The 17,920-nt window shown below is 41.1% G+C and overlaps 1 protein-coding gene across 2 annotated transcripts; it reads right to left on the reverse strand.

Moving 5' to 3' along the window:
- Window positions 1–31: 31 nt before the first annotated feature.
- On the reverse strand, window positions 32–17,834 carry DNAJC2 (DnaJ heat shock protein family (Hsp40) member C2). Of its 2 annotated transcripts, none has more exons than XM_065629194.1 (17): window positions 17,698–17,834; window positions 16,809–16,999; window positions 16,140–16,215; window positions 13,929–14,027; window positions 11,515–11,656; window positions 10,236–10,316; window positions 9,443–9,508; window positions 7,373–7,464; window positions 7,151–7,272; window positions 5,968–6,117; window positions 5,578–5,666; window positions 5,422–5,491; window positions 3,670–3,854; window positions 2,371–2,471; window positions 1,625–1,732; window positions 666–820; window positions 32–150 (listed from the first exon to the last, which is right to left on the reverse strand). In XM_065629194.1, exons 1-17 carry the CDS (start codon window positions 17,753–17,755, stop codon window positions 76–78), a joined length of 1,860 nt encoding a protein of 619 aa, XP_065485266.1. In that variant the 5' UTR covers window positions 17,756–17,834; the 3' UTR covers window positions 32–75. The 2 variants fall into 2 exon arrangements, with proteins under 2 accessions (XP_065485266.1, XP_065485257.1); XM_065629185.1 differs by having other exon boundaries at window positions 16,809–16,910; window positions 17,698–17,778.
- Between the last annotated feature and the right edge of the window lie 86 nt (window positions 17,835–17,920).

Here is a 17,920-nt window from a genome sequence, read left to right on the forward strand (position 1 = left end):
TGCTTGTATAATATAGGAAGGAAAACACATACAGTATTTGCATTTTTATTACAAAACAAAGATTGTCAGTAAGAGTCATTTCTTGACTTTAGTAGCATTCATCACTTGTTCTTGAGCAGCCTTCTTTGCCTTGACCATTTCAACGAGTTCCTGGAGAGTAGGAAGAAAAAAAAAAAAACTTGTCTAAATGAGGAACTTGTTAACAATTGTTTTGAACACTACATATATTCAGCCTGAAACACCCTAACTCTCAACATAGTGAGGAATTGAGACAGTTTAATACCTTAAAAGTTTCTCTTAGAAACAAATAAATGAATGGCAGGTCAATGCTCAACTACTTCTCTATAGCAGGAACTTCACCTACGAGAGGCTGGGGATAGGACTTTACCATCTACAAGGGCTTGCTGTCAAATTGTAAGACAGATTTCATGACACAGACTTTCCTTCTCAGCTTCCAGAGCCACTACTTTCACTGAGGAAAACTTAATCCTTACTGCTCTTTTGGAGTTGAGTTACCAAAAAAAAAAAGTTTCTTCATAAGGCTCCATCATGTGCTAGTTTGCTGTTGTCAGATACTGTCTCTGGTAGGGAAAGCAACAGTAAAAGCAAAAGATCTAACAAGACCTGAGCTAATTACAAGCCTAGGAGGAGGTGAGTTACCTTACCTTGTATCGTTTCATGCAGTCTTTTTTTGACCGGCCTGGAACAGCTGCTGCAATTTTCTCCCATCTTTCAGGAGTATTTACTGGATAAGTCTTCAATGCTTGTTCTAAAAGCTTTTGTTCTTCTGTAGTCCAAGGGGATGAATCTAAAGGTGATCCTGTTTTTAAATGCAAAAATGACAACAGAAAAAGAAATTGAATAAGAACTCTGAGATAAACCTAAGAAAGTATTGTAAAATCTATTCAAGTTGATTTAAAATTCTTGCAGTTTTGTGATATAACTAGTCTGAGCAAAGGGCTACCCAGTACTAAAAACTTGAAAGAAAAGAAAAAAAACCCCACCCAAACCAACCAACCTAAATGAAAAAAAACAAAACAACAACCCTGAAAGTGACTGGACAGACAGTCCTGGGGATCTTTAATAAAGCACAGAGAGGTTAGAAGGTAACATCTTCCTTTATCAGCTGGGCGTTAGGTCACTGTAGCTGCCCTGTGAAGCTGCAGCATTAGGGCAGCAACATAGCTTTTCCTTTTGCGTGTTGGTAAGGAACGCTTAGTAAGGAAATGCAGCCTTCTGCCAGTGCCTGGAAAATTTGATGGGAGGCATCTGGGGTTTAGCAGGAGACCAAAGCTTAGCTGTAGGATGATCCTATATATCAAGTGCCTCGACTCAGGTATACTCTTGCCTGAAAATGTATCACCCTCAGAGGAACAGATGATCTCAGCAGACTTAACCTGTTGCCTCACCAGAAAGCATTTTAAACTGTCACTATTTAGTTAACTGTGGTTTGTACTGTGTGTACCAGAGACCCTCAAACCCAGTAACAGCCTGAATCACCTTCTTACTTGCTAGCCAAGTTTGTAAACTTGTTTATGAGCAAGTATTTAAGTTCTGGATTACTTTCTTACTAAGATGTGCAGAGGAAGCAATGCTGCAAGAAGGGTTCCCTTTTCACCTTTACCTTCAAATCGTTCTGAGGGGGCAGCACTGTCCATCTGAGGCACCACACCATGTTCTTTTTTAAATTTGTCAAATGCCTTCTTGTTTATGTCATCTTTTTGATGAGGGTCTATGAGCAACAGACATTGAGTAGAATAATTAATGCAACAAAATCAAAACCAGATATTATAATAAAAGCATAGTGTAGCAGATTATTGTAAACTAATAATCACATAAAGGAAGTAGGAATTAGGTTTTTTGATTAAAATGATGGTAAAGAGGTTGATAAATAAAAAAGGTAATTTTTCAGGATACAATAGACTTGGCTTAAAGTGTCAGGCTCTCCCCCCCATCCTGCTTTATACTGCTCAGAGAAGTACTTTCTCCATATAAGCTTAAGCACGAATCTGCAACTTCAGTGAAATCAAGAGGGATTATTCTCTAAAGTAAGGGCTGTGACACAAAGCTCACGTATTACAACTGTGTCAGAGGGGCAGGAACACTGGAAAAATCTGAGTCTTGTGCAGGTATGTGCTTTGAAATAGAGAAACTTCTTGAAAACTTTGGGTTTTTTTTCTTCTATAGTGAAATGTTTTGATTTTCCTGTGAACAACATTGACTTTCCTCTCTGAACAACATTTCTTTTGGGGATATAGAGAGAATCTCAAATCTATATATCAGAATAGAAACACAAAGCCATTCGAAGAAAATCAAGCTGTACAGGAGCATGCAGACTGTCATATTTCAAAAATAAGGTAATATAGATACCAAGCTTTTGAAGGCTCTTTGCTTTATTGATGACATCTTTTGCCGTCCGTTTTATTCCAGTAGTAGAGTGCAAGTTCATGTAATTGGCAATAACTTCCCACCTAAAGCACAAGCAGAAAGGGTAAACCAGCATATTACAAAATAGCTTATCTTCATACAAGCTACAGCCAAGAACCTGTACACGTCTATATCAACTCCTAAGTTTAATAATCCTTAAATGCATATAAACTCTGATGGTAACTATTCTGGAAAGCTTTCAGTCACTAAATGCAGATGTTTCCCTTAATAATTCAGTCAGCTTGGGTGCACTTCTTGGCTTCCGATACAGGAAAAAGGATGGGGTAGAATGTCAGTCTGTACGTGCAAACTCCTAATCCTCAAAACTCTGCTCAGCTGCTGCTTTCCGCAATTCCCTGAACACCTCTGACATTAAATACTGCAGGCTGCCCTGAGAAGTTACTAACCCTGTGTCCACTGTCCCTCAGCAGAATACCTGAACATTGGATAAAGGGGGCTTCAACAGGAGAGAGGTAGAACAGCCCCAGCCTCAGAACTGTTCCTAGTGCATCCTTAGAAAATATTTGTGTGTGATCAGACAGGAGCATCCTATCTGGGCCTGTGTTCTCAATGTGTGCTGCAGAAACAGGTACTGCTGTCTCCATGAAGAGTGTGTTGGTTTTGTTTTTTAAAGTAAGCATCCAGATCTCGTAATGGAGACTTCAGATCTGTGGATCCTAAGTGGTAGAAGGCATTTCATTCTTGGGAAAGAACAGGATTTTAAGCATACTCATGTTCTTGATGCTTATTAGTAAGCCAATTGCCAGTTCAGCTTTCTGTGAATCCCAGCCTGTCCCTTTTCCCCTGGCTGTTCCCTAAAGGGGGCTGGGGCACTTAACTCACATCTCTGCATGCAAAGAGGAGAAACCAGCCTCACAATCTTTGTGGAGCTACTGGCAGCAACTTACATGCTTGTATTCCTACCCAGCTGGATCATAGTCACTGTTCCGGTTTTGTTTTCTGCTTTAATGACTGGAGCCTAACCTGTAGTAAGCCCTGTGCAAATATACACCTTGGCCCAGTCTTGCTGATGGGGGGAAACAAGACACAGGGCCAGAGCTAACTCCAGTGACACATAGAGCAGGGAGTAAAGAAGACAAACCACAGGCTGCTCAACAGTCAAGGAAAAGGAGACGTTTAGGGAGTCCTTATACTGACATCATACTTAGGATGACCTGAAAATAAGTTATGGTTATTTAATTAAAAACTGTTAGGGCATTTAACACCAAACTCGAGAATTACCTTGAGTTAGTCCCTGCTGGGAAGAGGTTCACAGCTTTAATTAACAACTGTAAATCATCTTCTGGCCAATTTTTGCTTCCTCCTCCACCACCAGTGGTTGACTTTTCTGAACTCTTTGTTGCTTGGCGCATACGAGCTTCTGCCTCTTCTTTCTCTCGCCTTATTTGTTCATTTATTTCTTCTATCTGAAGGATTGTAAACAAGCGTTATTTATATTTACATTTTACTGTGACACAACCCCCTCTCTCTGGAATTACTTCGAGCCTTGAATTTTGCTTAGTTTGTTCTGTACGTTATACATAAGGAAATGGAGGAGCTTATCTGCTCTGGTATCATTTCCCTCCATCCCATGTGTAAATTTGGCCACCCCAGATCAGGAGCTACAGTAGGAATCTGTCATAAATTCACTAGGAAATTAAATGAACACTTTCAGGATTAAGGCAAAACTTTTGGATACAGTGTGAATGTCCAGGCTAACACCTGAGGTACAGGGACAGATCCACAAAAGTTAAGAATATCCATGTTGAATATGCTGACTCCCAACTCTCCCAACCCAGCTGCTGCCTAAGCCTGGCTATGCCAGAAATTCTGTTACTATGGTTGTACTAAGTTAGGAACTAAAATCTGGGTTGTTGCAGGTAATACTAAGTGCTTACTCAGGGTTAGATGGCCATGTGTAGTTTGTAAGCAAGCAATTCAGCAGAACTTAAGTTACCCATTGCACATCTTTGTGAACTGTAATCACATCTTGAGACTGTGCTCTGACACATTTTTAATGTATCTGCTTCTGCGTATGCCCAGTCTGGTCTTGGCAATATTAAAAAAGCTCTGCACTTACACCTGTTGGCAGGATGCCCAAAATAGGTTTCTGTCTGTCTTGTAATAAAATCTTCCTGGCAAAGGAAAATTATCTGGTGGAGAATTTTCATTAATCCAAGAGCAGAACAGTTTTAACAGAGGTAGAAAAGTGACTGTCCCGTGTTTGGAACACCCTCTTGGAGACTGGGAGATTGGATTCAATCCCCTGTAGAACGAGAGGGATTTAAGTCTTAAGTTGTCCGATGAGTAAACCTGACCCTAGGATGGGGACTGATCATCTTCCCCACCAGGAAAGAAAGTTCACAGCTGTGAATTCAAAGGAGGTGAGAGAAAGCACCTTATTCTTTCTGCAGGATGTGGGTTCAGCCTTATTAGTCCAAATGGCTTTTCCCTGCTGGCAAATTTAGGCAGATTCTTGCTGAGTTTTGTAAATCTTGACCCCAAGTGACTTGCTTTTCCCATACTTTGGTATCCAACCCAGTGGCCCTTCCAGTGCCTACACCTGCAGCACTTCAGTCCTTTTGTGGATCTGCCCCAGCTCATGGATTCTACACTCCGATTTTCGTTGTGTAGCAGAATAGGTTAAGACTGCCCTCCTTCCCCTCTAGTAACTGCTACCCATTGTTGGGCAAAATTAAATTCCTCCACTGCTTCTGTGCACTGTACAAATGGTAGGTGTTGTGTACTTCACTAATTAAAAATGCATATTGTTCTCCTCAGCTGGTCCTGGTTATTTCACCAGCCATGAACTGCACTACGTAAAATGGAGCAGAGATCAACTCTGCCTCAGGGACTCTGAAACCCACATCTCTTGTGTTTAACAGGCAGGATTCCACAGCAGCTACGTTGTATCGTACTTTGATTCAGTCACATAGATTTCACAAATCAAATTATTCTGTTATTTTATTTTGATTTGACACTCAGCATAATTACCTGTTTTACTACAGCCGCCTTTCCTCCTTCCCTTGTTGTGGATGTAAGTGCTTCATTCAAGCATTGCAGACTAAAAATAAATTATTATGTTATAACAGATAGCTAGCAGAAAGATGGGTATCAAAAGGAGCATCAATCAGCAACAGAAAAACTTACCTTGCTAGCTCAAGACGATCACAAAGCTTTTCCACCTCCTCCATCATTTTAACACAATCTGCCTCATTATCAGAAAAGTAATTCCAGTTCTGGAAGCAGAAATAGATGTTCTACAAAGTTCTTGAACTTTATTGTCCCATTCTTTCAGACAAAGGCTTAACACACAGCATTCTTCAGCCACTGCTGTGTCTGGGCCTATTTCAGCAGCTTTACTCATAACTCAAAACCGTATGGTAAACTTGTGGTTTAGTATTTCACTTTTTCGTAAACCCACTTTCCATTCCCATCTCCAGCCATAAGAACAAGCAAGCATGTGACAGGGTATGATCTAAGCAAACATAGTAATATACAGGTCACATTAATGAAATTAATATAATAATACGTAAATACCTTGCATGTCGTTCTCAGTTTTTGCCTTTCTTTCTTGATTGCTTTTTTCTGTATCTCTTTTTCTTTTTTTGCTACTAATGCTTGTTGCCTGAATTCTTCTTCTTCCTTTTCTTTTGCTAACCGTGCTGCTTCTAATTCTGCTTGTCTTTGCTGCATTCAAAAGCAAAAAAAAAACCCCAAAAAAGACCTCAAAATCATACCATTATAGGGTCATTCAATATTAAAATGTGCTGTTTCTGGTTTCGATGGTGCATGGGTGATTTTGTGTGTGTGTGCGTGAATACTTCAATGTTTGGTTTTCTGAGAATTTTGAGGGAGGTGATGGAACGTGTACCAGTTGGCATTAATTCAAATATCCACTAGGAGGACCCCTAGTTTATAAATCCTGACTTCTTTTACAACAAAGATATAAAAGTGCATACAGTTTCCTATGCCTGCCTTAAGAGTATAAGCTTGGAAAAATGCAGCAGTCCAACATTTCTCCTGCATCATTATTAACATAAAATCTTGCAGTGCTCTAGTATTAGTCTTTTAAGTCACTTTTTAGCACCTTACAGTTGCCCTTCATTCCCAGTACTGTTTTCAGAGCCACCTTATCCAAACTGTATTAATCAAATATCATAGAATAGTTCGGGTTGGAAGGGACCTTCAAAGGTCACCTAGTCCAACTCCCCTACCATGAGCAGGGACATCTTCAACTAGATCAGGTTGCTCAGAGCCCCCTCCAGCCTGGCCTTGAATGTCTCCAGGGATGGGGCATCTACCACTGCTCTGGGCAACCTGGGCCAGTGTTTCAGCACCCTCAAATATGTTGTGTTACCTCAAGGTGTTTCATACCAATCAACCACTGACAGACCACACACACAAGGTGAGCAGCTGTATCCATTTTACAGAAAAGGAAAGTAGGCCACAGAACTTAAGGACTGCCTCTAAATCAGAGGAACTATATGCAACAATAAAACTCAGTTTTCGAAGTATTTTTGTTTCAGATCTCTGCTCCTTGTTTTCATCTCCTTCTCCAAAGGCTGCCAGTCTTGCAGTGCCTGTTGCACAGCAAAGACAGCACATCTTTAAACCCCAATATAATTCTAACAGTAGCTTTCTGACACATCTACAAGCTGAAGCAATGGCTCAGGTGTGAATGAACCAGGGTTTTTCAACTCAAATAAAGTAGTTAACTTACTTTTTCTTTTGCCTCCTGTTCTTTTCGTTTTGCTTCTACCTTTGCTTTCTTCTCTGCTTCTTTCTTTGCCTTTTCTTCTTCCTTAAATTTCTTTATCCTGGGATCACAACTGTATGCATTGTCTGGTAGAAGAAAAGGTGCATCATGTACAACAGAAAACCAGATTTCCATTGTTATTTAACAAATCTCTCTTTTAAAAAAACCAGCAGTTTGTATGCTCACCAACAAGCGTCCTGATTCTGTTCATTTCTTCTTTTTTTCTCAATGCTCTGGCAGCTCTGTTCTGCTTTTCAATCCATCTCCTTTCATCTCGACTAGAAAGGGAAAGCATAGTTTGTTTAGTGCTAATACCCTACAGCAGGAGTGTCAAACTCATTTTCACCGGGGGCCACATCAGCCTCACGGTCGCCTTCAAAGGGTGGATGTAATTTTAGGACTGTATGAATGTAGGAGTAGTTACATTCATACAGTCCTAAGATTACATTCGGACCTTTGAAGGCGACTGTGAGGCTGATGTGGCCCCCGGTGAAAATTAGTTTGATGCCCCTGCCCTACAGTGTCACTCTGTTAAAAATTCAACAACAAACTATTTTTAAAAAGTCTCCCCACACAGATGCTTTTCGCTGAATACTTCAAAAATAGACTTCAAAAAAAAGGAAGTTCCAGGCCCCAAACTCATGTCAAAAATGCCAAGTGTTTACACAATTATGTAAACCTACAAAACTAGCTGCTTATCTGTCATTGCAGGGAATGAGATCATGGACTTTATTGCCAAAATGCAATCCACTTGTTGACTTAACATTAAAGCCAAGCAAAACAACTGAAATGCTGGTATACAGTTTAATTAAAGGGCAGTGATACAATCAATGTCAATTATCTCCATTTTGCAGACTATAGGTCATGTTGAGTAAACCTATCAGCACAGAAATAACACTTTCTATGAAGTACTGTGACACTCCAGTAAAATCATGCTGGATTCACTCCAGTAAAATAGAGCTCAGGTTAAATAGATTAAAAATTGTCTGACTAAATAATCTGAAAATATTTGTCAGTGCTGTCAAGAAAGAGACAAGTTTGTTCGTTTGTTTGTTTGTTTTAATGGGGGGGAGGGGGGTCTATATCCTCATTCACACAACCAAATACAGAACAGTTTACCTCACAACAAAGAAAACAATCCCCAGAACAGAGCAGGAGACTGCTATGAATGGATTGAAGGTTTTAAACAGGAGCAACGTGACCTTTGGCAACAAGGGGTAACAAGGACCATGAGCATCTGAACAGAAACTGAAATGTAGTTCTCTCTCAAGTACAGCATACTATGTACCTTTTGTCTGAACGTTTTTAAAAAGGACACTAATGACAGGAATAAGCACAAAAAAGAGCAATGCAAATAATTCAGGAGCCTTCCAATGAGAAGCCTAGAGATTAATCTGTACAATATATCAAAAGTACAGGTGATACGCAATTAATTACAGTGCCTCCGCAGAACCTTCACAGGAGGGAGAACATTTGGTCCAGAGAGGCTCAGAGAATTTAATAGCATGAAAAGGCAGAAGAGGAACGAATACCTAGCTGTAGCCTAAACATGTCACAGTTTTTAGCCACAAAGCAAGCTAACCACTGCATCTAACTGCAAAATTGATTTCTATTCAAACTTGGAAGAAGAGGTTCATACAATGAAAGTTATGGTTATACAAGGATGACCAAGTGAAAGGTTGTGTCCTGTGAAATATGTGTTAGACTAAATGGTTCGGTGCCCTAACTTGAACATTCTGTGTATAACTGTAGGAAGGAAAAAACCAGAATGTATATTCCAACAGCTACAGTTGAGTAATCCAGAACTATCACTATATCAACAAATACACAATTTTTATTGACATCAAGCCATCAGAAATACTTCCTAGAATTTAGAGAGATTATCACTTGTCTCAGCACAGTTTAATAAAGAGCTGGAGAAAGGAATGGTACCTGCTTACTCATCCACTCTGTTCTGCCTCCAGCTTCTGCCTGTGTTTGGGACTTGCTGGAACTACAAGTCTGAACTTAAACGAACAAAGATTTCAAAGCACCTCGCGAACACCTCTGTGATGTGAGCAAGAACTACCTCAGTTACACAAACAAGACAAAGAGAAGCCCACAGCCAGTCCAGTTCAAGTCCATGGGTGACCACTAAGCTGGGAAAGTCCATCAGTCTTAGTTTGGCTACGTTTCTTCCTATGACTTACAGGCTACTAGAAAGTTGGAAAATTTTGCAGTTTCAGTCTCCTGTCAAATTTATTTTTATTTACATACCATTCTGCTTTTTCTTTTTCCTCTTCATCCAAGTAGGAAAACTCTCTCCAGGAATCAAAATTATACCTAAATTTAAAAAAGAAAAAAAATAAGAAAACAGCAAAACTATTACAAATAATCTACCTTTTTAACTATTAGGTTTTTTACAGTTTATAATACATAATTTATAATTATGCTGCGCCTATGATTCCACTGTGCTAAGTCAAAACGCAAGATGCTATTGGAAGTAATGATTTACATCTCTATGTGTAAGACAGAGGATATTTTAGGATGGGATCAGTCTCACCAGCTCTGAATGTCTGCAGTGCAGTTGTCTAAGCTCCCATTACAGGCAGCAGAGATGCAGTGCAGTCTGGAGAGTTCAGAGAGAAATTAATGTAATCTTTCTGTAAGCGTCCGTATTTAGCAGATGAGTCAAGCCATAAACTCTACCGACTTTATTGGACTAGACAGACCTCCCTTAACTAGGGGAGCTTAAATGCCTGCACTGAAAACACAGGTTAGGTGAGATGAACCCCACCTCTAGTCTGTGGGTCAACTCGGTTCACAGCCACTGTGGTCAGAGAACTGCTAGGAGCTTGCGTTGTAGCTGTGAATTTACAACGTGGATGTTTGAGCAAGGAGAAAGCCAGCTCGGTTTGTGGAAGGCACCAAACAGCTGTGAGGTGATATCCTGACAGTACTAGGTCAGGACAGGCCACAGCCAACAACCTACATACAAAAGAGTCTGCAAGCCCTTCGCATCACACACCTTGAATACTGTGAATAGAGATGGAGGCATCAGCTAACTTACCAAAATGAATAGAATGCATCTACCTCTTCAAATGATGAGTTCATGTCCCCAAGTTTAGGAACATTTTTCTTATTTGACCACCTGAAAATAAATGGATATATTCAAGAACTAATATATATAATCTTAACACATGCCATGTTATGAAGTAAGTACAGAATCAAAATACCAAATTAGAGGCTCCCTCCCACCAACACAGAGGGGCTCCAGGAGACAGGGAGAAAACAGGAGAGTTCTTATTAAACATCCTCCAGATTGGCCTTTTTTGGGGAGCTCTCCCAAAAAATCAAACTCCTCCTGCCTGAGTTTGATATGCCTACTAGGAGACCTGATGGAGCACAGGCCATCTTTGTAGATATTGAGGTCTCCACACATGTTCTCCTGGTAGAGGAGCTTACAGAAAGTGGACAAAAGGGGCTCTGTGAATAGCTCGGCTCTGTGATAGACTACAGGAAGTTTCCCACATATTCCAGTGGAGTACAAGGGAATAACGCATGCTTTGCCTGCCTTCTGTTTTTTCCCTACAAAGAGGGGGATTTCCATAGGCTCTAGAATTTGTTATGCCATAACACAGCATCCATTTTCAAGCAGAGATGGAAACAACCCATCTGACAACCACAGATCCACATCTGAATATCTGTAATACTTGATAAAAGATTAAATCTACTTCAGATAATCAACGGATTGTCCAGAATGTGTTGCAAAATGCTTCACACAATAAACCACTTTTTTTCATACAGGTAAAAGGTGAAACAGACTTCTATTGTGATAGCCTTAATACAAAGTCAATTGGCAAGCATGAATCAAATGCAGAAAAAAAGGCACACACCTTAAGAGAGAATCACCAAATATTGATAGTTATATTTATCTTCTCTGTTAACCAGATAAATTGTGAACATAACTATAGTCTTCTGTTAATGTCTCACCCTCATAAGAAAATAATTAAAAAAAGGACTTTTTAGTCAGTAGCATAGACATGCTTGGTATAGGTATAAGTATCTATAAGATGAAACGTGTTGTACAAAAAGGACAGTAATATGGAGCTGAGAACATACTTTTTTTTTTTAAATCTCATGGGTCAAGCTCCATGCCACCAGTGTGACAGATCAGATTACTTTAAAACGAAATAATAGAGAATGCATTACTTTACTGGTATTACATTTCTAGCAAATTAACGCATCTCCAGCATCCCTTAAAATCACACCTGTTCCAAACACAATGGCAGAAGAGTTTGCAAATCCTGCTTCTCCAGCAACAGCAAAAGCAGTCTGATGTAGCTTACCTGGCATTTCTTTCAAAAACTGGTGAAAAAACTTCAAAGAAGTTCTCTTTTGCTTCACTTTTGGAAGGTACAGAGTTATCAAAAGTAGGATCTATGCTGTTAAATGCTCGTCGTTTTACAGGATCAGATAATATTTCGTAAGCTGAAAAAAAAAAAAAGGTTAGCAGATATAAAATATGAGACTAAAGTGAGTCCTCCCCACAAGGTGGGACTGTAACAGAAAAGGTTCTGTATGTTTCAAAAGATGCTCTCGGATCTCTGTTGGATCTATCATTCTGTACAGCTTGATATTTAATTATTTTAGTGACACTGAACAGCACTGCTGTCAATTCCTGTTAAACTAAGTAGGAGGAAAATGTTTATGAAAAACAACACATTTAACCATTGAGATGTAACAAACCAGAGTATATTTTAAATAATTTTATAGCAGTAAATTCAGTTCAGGCACTGGGGGTTTGGTCATGATGTCTTCAGGCTTTTATCCCACACCAGATCCTTGCAGATAAACTGACAAAACGGTCTACTAAGACAGGCACAGAGTAAAAGCAGTCCCTGACTTGATACAATGTCAGAAATGGCAAAAACAGGAGCCATTCAATAGAATTTTTGCAGCTTATGATGAAAATGTACTGAGACCTGGAAAGAGTATAAACCACCACATAGCTACTACCCAAAACATGCACACACTCCCAGTCTGCCTGTTCTTACAGTCCTGCAGTTGGGGAGCATCACGTTACGGAATCTTATAACCTGGAAATCACACTGTAGCTTCAGTCAACCTTTGTTTTCTCTGAAGGAAGTGTGGGATTACTTTGTCAGTTCTACAGTACCCACTATTTTCAGTAAGAGTGAAAAGTCATCAGAGGAATCAAATTTGTGTTGCGATCATTGATAAGCTTCTCTGACTGCATCCCTGGACAGATAACACACTCCCAGGAAGGTCAGATCTCAAAGGTGATGAGCTGGAGCTGGCACTCTGTGGTTCTGTAAACTCATCTCGCTGCACGTGTCAGTGGAGAGAGGAAGGGATGCACAGGACCACCTGAGAGCTGCTGTCTGCCAGTCTCCCTGTCCCCTCTGGGAAGGGACTTCCCTCTGCCAATACTCTAAATGACCCCAATTATCCTCTACGTCTCAAGTGAGGAGCTTCAGCAGCCCTCATACCATTTACCTGATGCAAGAAATTCTGTGCACATCCTGCTGGCTCCTCTTCCACTTAAAGAGATGTCCCTTCCATGCAGATGCCCAATTCTGCTCCCATACACTCAGTTCCACCTGCACTGTATCTGCCACTCATTCCCTTGTCAGACCCAGCCCTGAATCCCACCTACGTTCTTCTGCCTTTCCCAGTTCCTTCTCTCTGTTCCATTACCACTTGCACCTACTCCAGATTCCCCTCCCCATCAGTGCATTTCCTTCCTCCAAGGTGCTGCCCGGAAGCGTTCCTCCTCTTCCATGCCATTATGTGCTTTCCTTTCTGTTTATCCTTAAACTTAGGTCCTAAGCAGTTAAGGGGAAACCTCTTTTGCTCCTTGCATGTAGAACACAGAACATACTCCTGAATTCAGGTGCAGGTTGTTCTTATAATAAATATCTACCAGTTTCTGGCAGGACTACAACTATGGAAAAAAAAATTCCCTTGGCAACTTTTTTTCTTTTGACATCTCTAAGGGAGGCTGAAAACATCATTAGCTTGTCTAACATACCATCTAACATTTTAACTAGTATTGTAAGAAGACACCCACGAGAAGAAAGTTTAGAGCACACACAAGATTTGCCCCTGCCCTGACCTTACTGAGTCATAAAAATGTGTTAAAAATTAAAAAAAAAGCCAAACTCCAAAGCATTTCTAGAGGCACAAGTCATACACCAAGAACACTCCCCATAGTTCTGGAATCAGCCAGCAGTGGTGGTCCAGGTCACTACAGGCAAGAAAGGAAATGTTATTCAGTTGAGTTCACCGGGTCATCTGTGGGCAAAAAAAGAGCAGCTGAAGAAAGTGATATCCCACATCAAATCAACAGATGTTCTGTTGGCAGAGCAAGTGTGTTAGAATTCTGATTTTCCAGTTACTGTTGGTATCTTGGGGGAATCTCTTCCTAGCACACCGGTTCGCTGCAGGCATGTGGCCACCTCTAGTGGTTCATCTTTGCATCTGCTGCTCCAAGTGTTCACGTTTTAACACCAAGTGCACAGCAGATAAACATGTATTGTTTGCATTCCCATAGTGCTTCTACCCAGAGGGAAGTGATATTAATATAATTGCTATTTATTGAGGCAGTTTTCTAAAATGGAAAAGAACTTCTGTTTTTTTAGTAATAGGCAATTCTTTAAAAGCATAATAAAGCACTACAAGTACGTTTCAGATTATTGAATAGATTGAGAGAATATGTAATGAGAGATCACTTGCTTACCCTTAGTTATGCATGTAAAATAATCATTATCACCTTCTCCGATCTGCTCCCCTGCAGCTTTTCGCTTGTCTGGATGATGTTTCAAAACCATGGATTTATCTAGCAAATAGATGCATTAGGTTTAGAAACACTTCATCATCTACAATTTATTTCTTACAAGCTACAAAGTAATACAATAATTCAAATTAATATTTCTCTAAATAGACAAAAAAATGCCAACAACAAAAAAGAAAAACAACAACCACCACCACCAAAAGAATTGAGAAGAAAACAGATGTGGGTTAATGAAGGTTCTTTGATTTAACACATTTGTCAAAATTATTTCATCTTTACTGGGACACAAAATAACCACAACTCAAACTCTATTCCACCTTCATCAGCTGAAGAAGTACTGATTTTCTGGGACTTATTCTAATATTATGCATAGCAAAGTGCTTCAGTAGCTGTAAACATACAGTTTAAGCATAATGAAGTTTTAGGGCCTTAATTGTGCAAGATTCTACAATTCCCTGTGCAATCATGCTGAAAAAAATAAAGAAAAATAATTAATGTAATTTTAGTTATTTCTAATGAAAAGCAAAGTAGTTCTGATAAAATCAGAATTGTATTATATCCCTTTACTCAAGTTCTGAACACAATCCAAGATGAAAATTAGCAAGGAAACTCCAGCCACGAGCCTGTGCAATGCTGCCCTTACCCATGAATGACATTAAGCACACACGCAAGACTTTGCAGTCCAGGTCTCTCTCTATTTAGGCCCTAAATCCTAAGATTTAACTAACATGTACAGAGTATCTACTACTTAAACAGTAAAAACAGATTTTAAACCGACTTCTTCACCAAAAGGTTGACCCATATTATCATTCAACAAAAAATGTACCTTCTTGGCACACTATAAAATACCAGAGAGAAGATATCATCCGAGTTGTTACAGCAACCTATCTTAAGAAACAAATCAGAATCCTTGTTAAAAATAGGAAAAACACAGTATATAATGGTGAGAAAGAATCACATCTCTATACCACCATGTCATAATTGAGCGCTGTTAAGATCCTAAAGAGAGATATGCCCAGTTCTTGGTTGACAAGATTAGTGAGAGCACTAATCATCACCAGAGTAAGTGATGTAGCTCTGTGCTACATTAGCACATGCTCTGTGGTGGCACTGCTAACACCTACGCAAGGCAACAAAATTTCCTGTTCAAGTTGGTAATTTGCAAATTTCCACCCACCTTCCTTTGGGAGTAACTTAATCTTTATCTGTGGTTTCACGGGGGACAGCGATTCTACCCACATCGGTACAGTTACACAGACAATCGCTTGCAAGATCAATGCACAAAACCATCAGCTTATTTCATAAAGGCTACTGAACAATCTTCAGAGTACTTTTAAATCTTCCCCTACTAAATTCCTGCATCCTTCTTGCAAAGTCAACTCTTGGTCACATTGCTTTCTAGGAAAAAAAGTTCTAAGCCCAATGTGATCTTCCTTCATATGCAAGTACCATAAAATACTTCCAGTCATCTGTGTGCGGTTCTGAATCACGTCATGATTTAAGACATGACATTATTAAGCAGCACAGTGGCACTTCCAATTTCTATTTTTTTCTCACCCAAAATGTCAAGAAAACCTCACAAGTTGGCTTGGTAATATCCCAGAGATCCAGCTACAGGAACTCTATAGTTTTCACATGGTAAAATGACTAAAGAAGAGCAAAACTGAGCTTCTCAGTGGCATAAATAACTTTTAGTTACTTGAATACCTGGAAAACCCAACAGTTACTGCTCCATTCCCATGCAATGCTCAGTCTAATCAGAATAAGAATAGCAGCGAACTTCTTAAACGTTCACTGGCATCGCTGTGGCACCTAACCATTGCAAGGGGTGAATTGTAGTTCTCTGCCTTTCACGGAGCCCAGCTGCAGACTCAAAAATGTAGACGGTATTACAGTTACTGTCTCAAGCTTGTTGACAAAAAACACAGGGAAGAAAGCAGAGATGTGAACTCGGTGACATTTTTGAATTCCCTAACTTGAGGCTTGTGGATCTTGGAGCTGTGATGTGAATTTAGAAGGCTGGTAAACAACATAAGAGGGGGCATTTTTAGGCCTGTGAGACAGTAAAAAGCTTATTCATGACATGTATATATTTACACCTGCAAACCAGTTGCATACATCTGAAGGAAAATCTGCTTATGAAGGAAAGGTACTTACGAGCTGCTTTGATTTGTTTCTGAGTAGCCCTGTATCGTATATTTCCCAGCCCGAGAACTGCATAATGGTCTTGATTCTGAGGGTAAAAATGAACCATGATAAACATTGATAAATGCAACCTAAAGAGCCACAACACACGCAGAAAACAGTTCTCCTCCCATCTTTTAAAAGCAAGAGGCAGAATTCTTCCCTCTCTCAATAATTATTAGAAAAAGAACAATTGTCTTAAAGGCCATAATTATTGAACAACCAAGTATCAATAAATTAAGCCAAATATTACAGAAATGCAAGTAGCTTAATATAAATTGGATTAAAGCACTAAAAGTTCAATTATTGGAAAATTGAATTGCTGTCTTTAATATTAAGAGTGCTAACACAATTCCAGAATGAGGGAGGCGGTAACAGGGAGAAGAGACACTTTCACCACTTACAGGCAGTAAACTGAAAAGCAACAGTTCAAGACTTATCCTGATGTGTGTGAGTTTGCCTTCATTAACTGGCTATGTGTGGAAAATACAAACCCGGCTATAACGCTAAGGGACAAAAAGCAACTCAGGTGGGGCTGGGAGGGGAGGAGGGAGAGGATCTTTAGCAACCGGGAACAGCGGATAACTTTGACAAAAGACTTCCAGCAAAAATTATTAACATTAATCTATATCAAGTAAATACCTTCCAGTCCTTTGGGTCGAGGGTTTTTAACATAGGAAATTCTTCAAGCTGCAATTCTTCATCCCCTGATTCTTCAGAAAGTTCCTTCTCATCTTCTAGCTCCTGGAAAGAGGAAGAAACATTTATGTTTCTCCTCTTAATAAATGCTTCAAACCATCTTCCCACAGGTTCCACTTGACAGAGTACTGATGCTATAAGCAAAAACATAAAAGCAACTTCACCCTCTGTGGTTTACTTTTTTTTTTTTAAAAAAAAAATTAAACCCCATCAAAGCCCATGAAAGTACAGCACAAGGCTACAGACTGCCAAATCTTCTTGTTCGCCCTAAAAACACCAGAGTGCTCCAGGGACTGCAGGAACCGCGACACCTGCCTATCAGGCGGCACCTTCCAAACGCTCCTCAGTGTTCTCCCGTCTCCGAGGCGCTTTCAAGTTAAGGGAACGCACATGTTAAACTACATGCGATCCCTCCCTTGCTCTGGTAACAGAGGAGAGAACTGCGGCTGCAACACTCGGTGTGGACGGATCCTCCGCGCGTTCCCCGTCCCAGGCGCCTCCTCCGAGCGGCCCCGGACTTGTTGCTCACACACAGACCCGAGCACCGGGGCGATCAGCGGCACAGTGAAATAAACGGGAGAGTTCCTCCCAAACACAGGGGTTTGTAACTCCAGCGCTAGGCGGGTGCTGGGAGGGGGGTTGTTCCCCTGGATCCCGCCCTCGCCCAAACCAGGGGCCGCCCCGGCGCTGGCGGCAGCGGGTCCCCCGGCGGGACGGGCGGCAGCGGGAGATCCCGGCAGCGCCGCCCCGGCCCCCCCCGCCCCGGCAGCGGCGGCAGCCCCGCGGCCGGGCCGGGCCGCTCCCCCCCGCCCGAGGGCCCGGCGGTACCTACCGGCCAACCGCGGCCTGGTGACGGCCGTGAGCTGCCCGTCCCGCGCCCCCCGCAGCATGGCGGCGCCGGGCCTGGGCGCCGGGCCCCGCTGGCCTCGCCGAGCCGGTTGCCGGGAGCCGGCGCATGGAGGCGCGCGGCGAGCGCTTCCGGGGCGGCGGCGGCGTGCGGCGGGATAAGCGGCCCGGCGGGGCCCAGCCCCCTCCTCCCGCCCCTCTGCGTGCCC

This window comes from Caloenas nicobarica, chromosome 1 (genome assembly GCF_036013445.1).
Source record: "Caloenas nicobarica isolate bCalNic1 chromosome 1, bCalNic1.hap1, whole genome shotgun sequence".
Taxonomy (NCBI): Eukaryota; Metazoa; Chordata; class Aves; order Columbiformes; family Columbidae; genus Caloenas; species Caloenas nicobarica.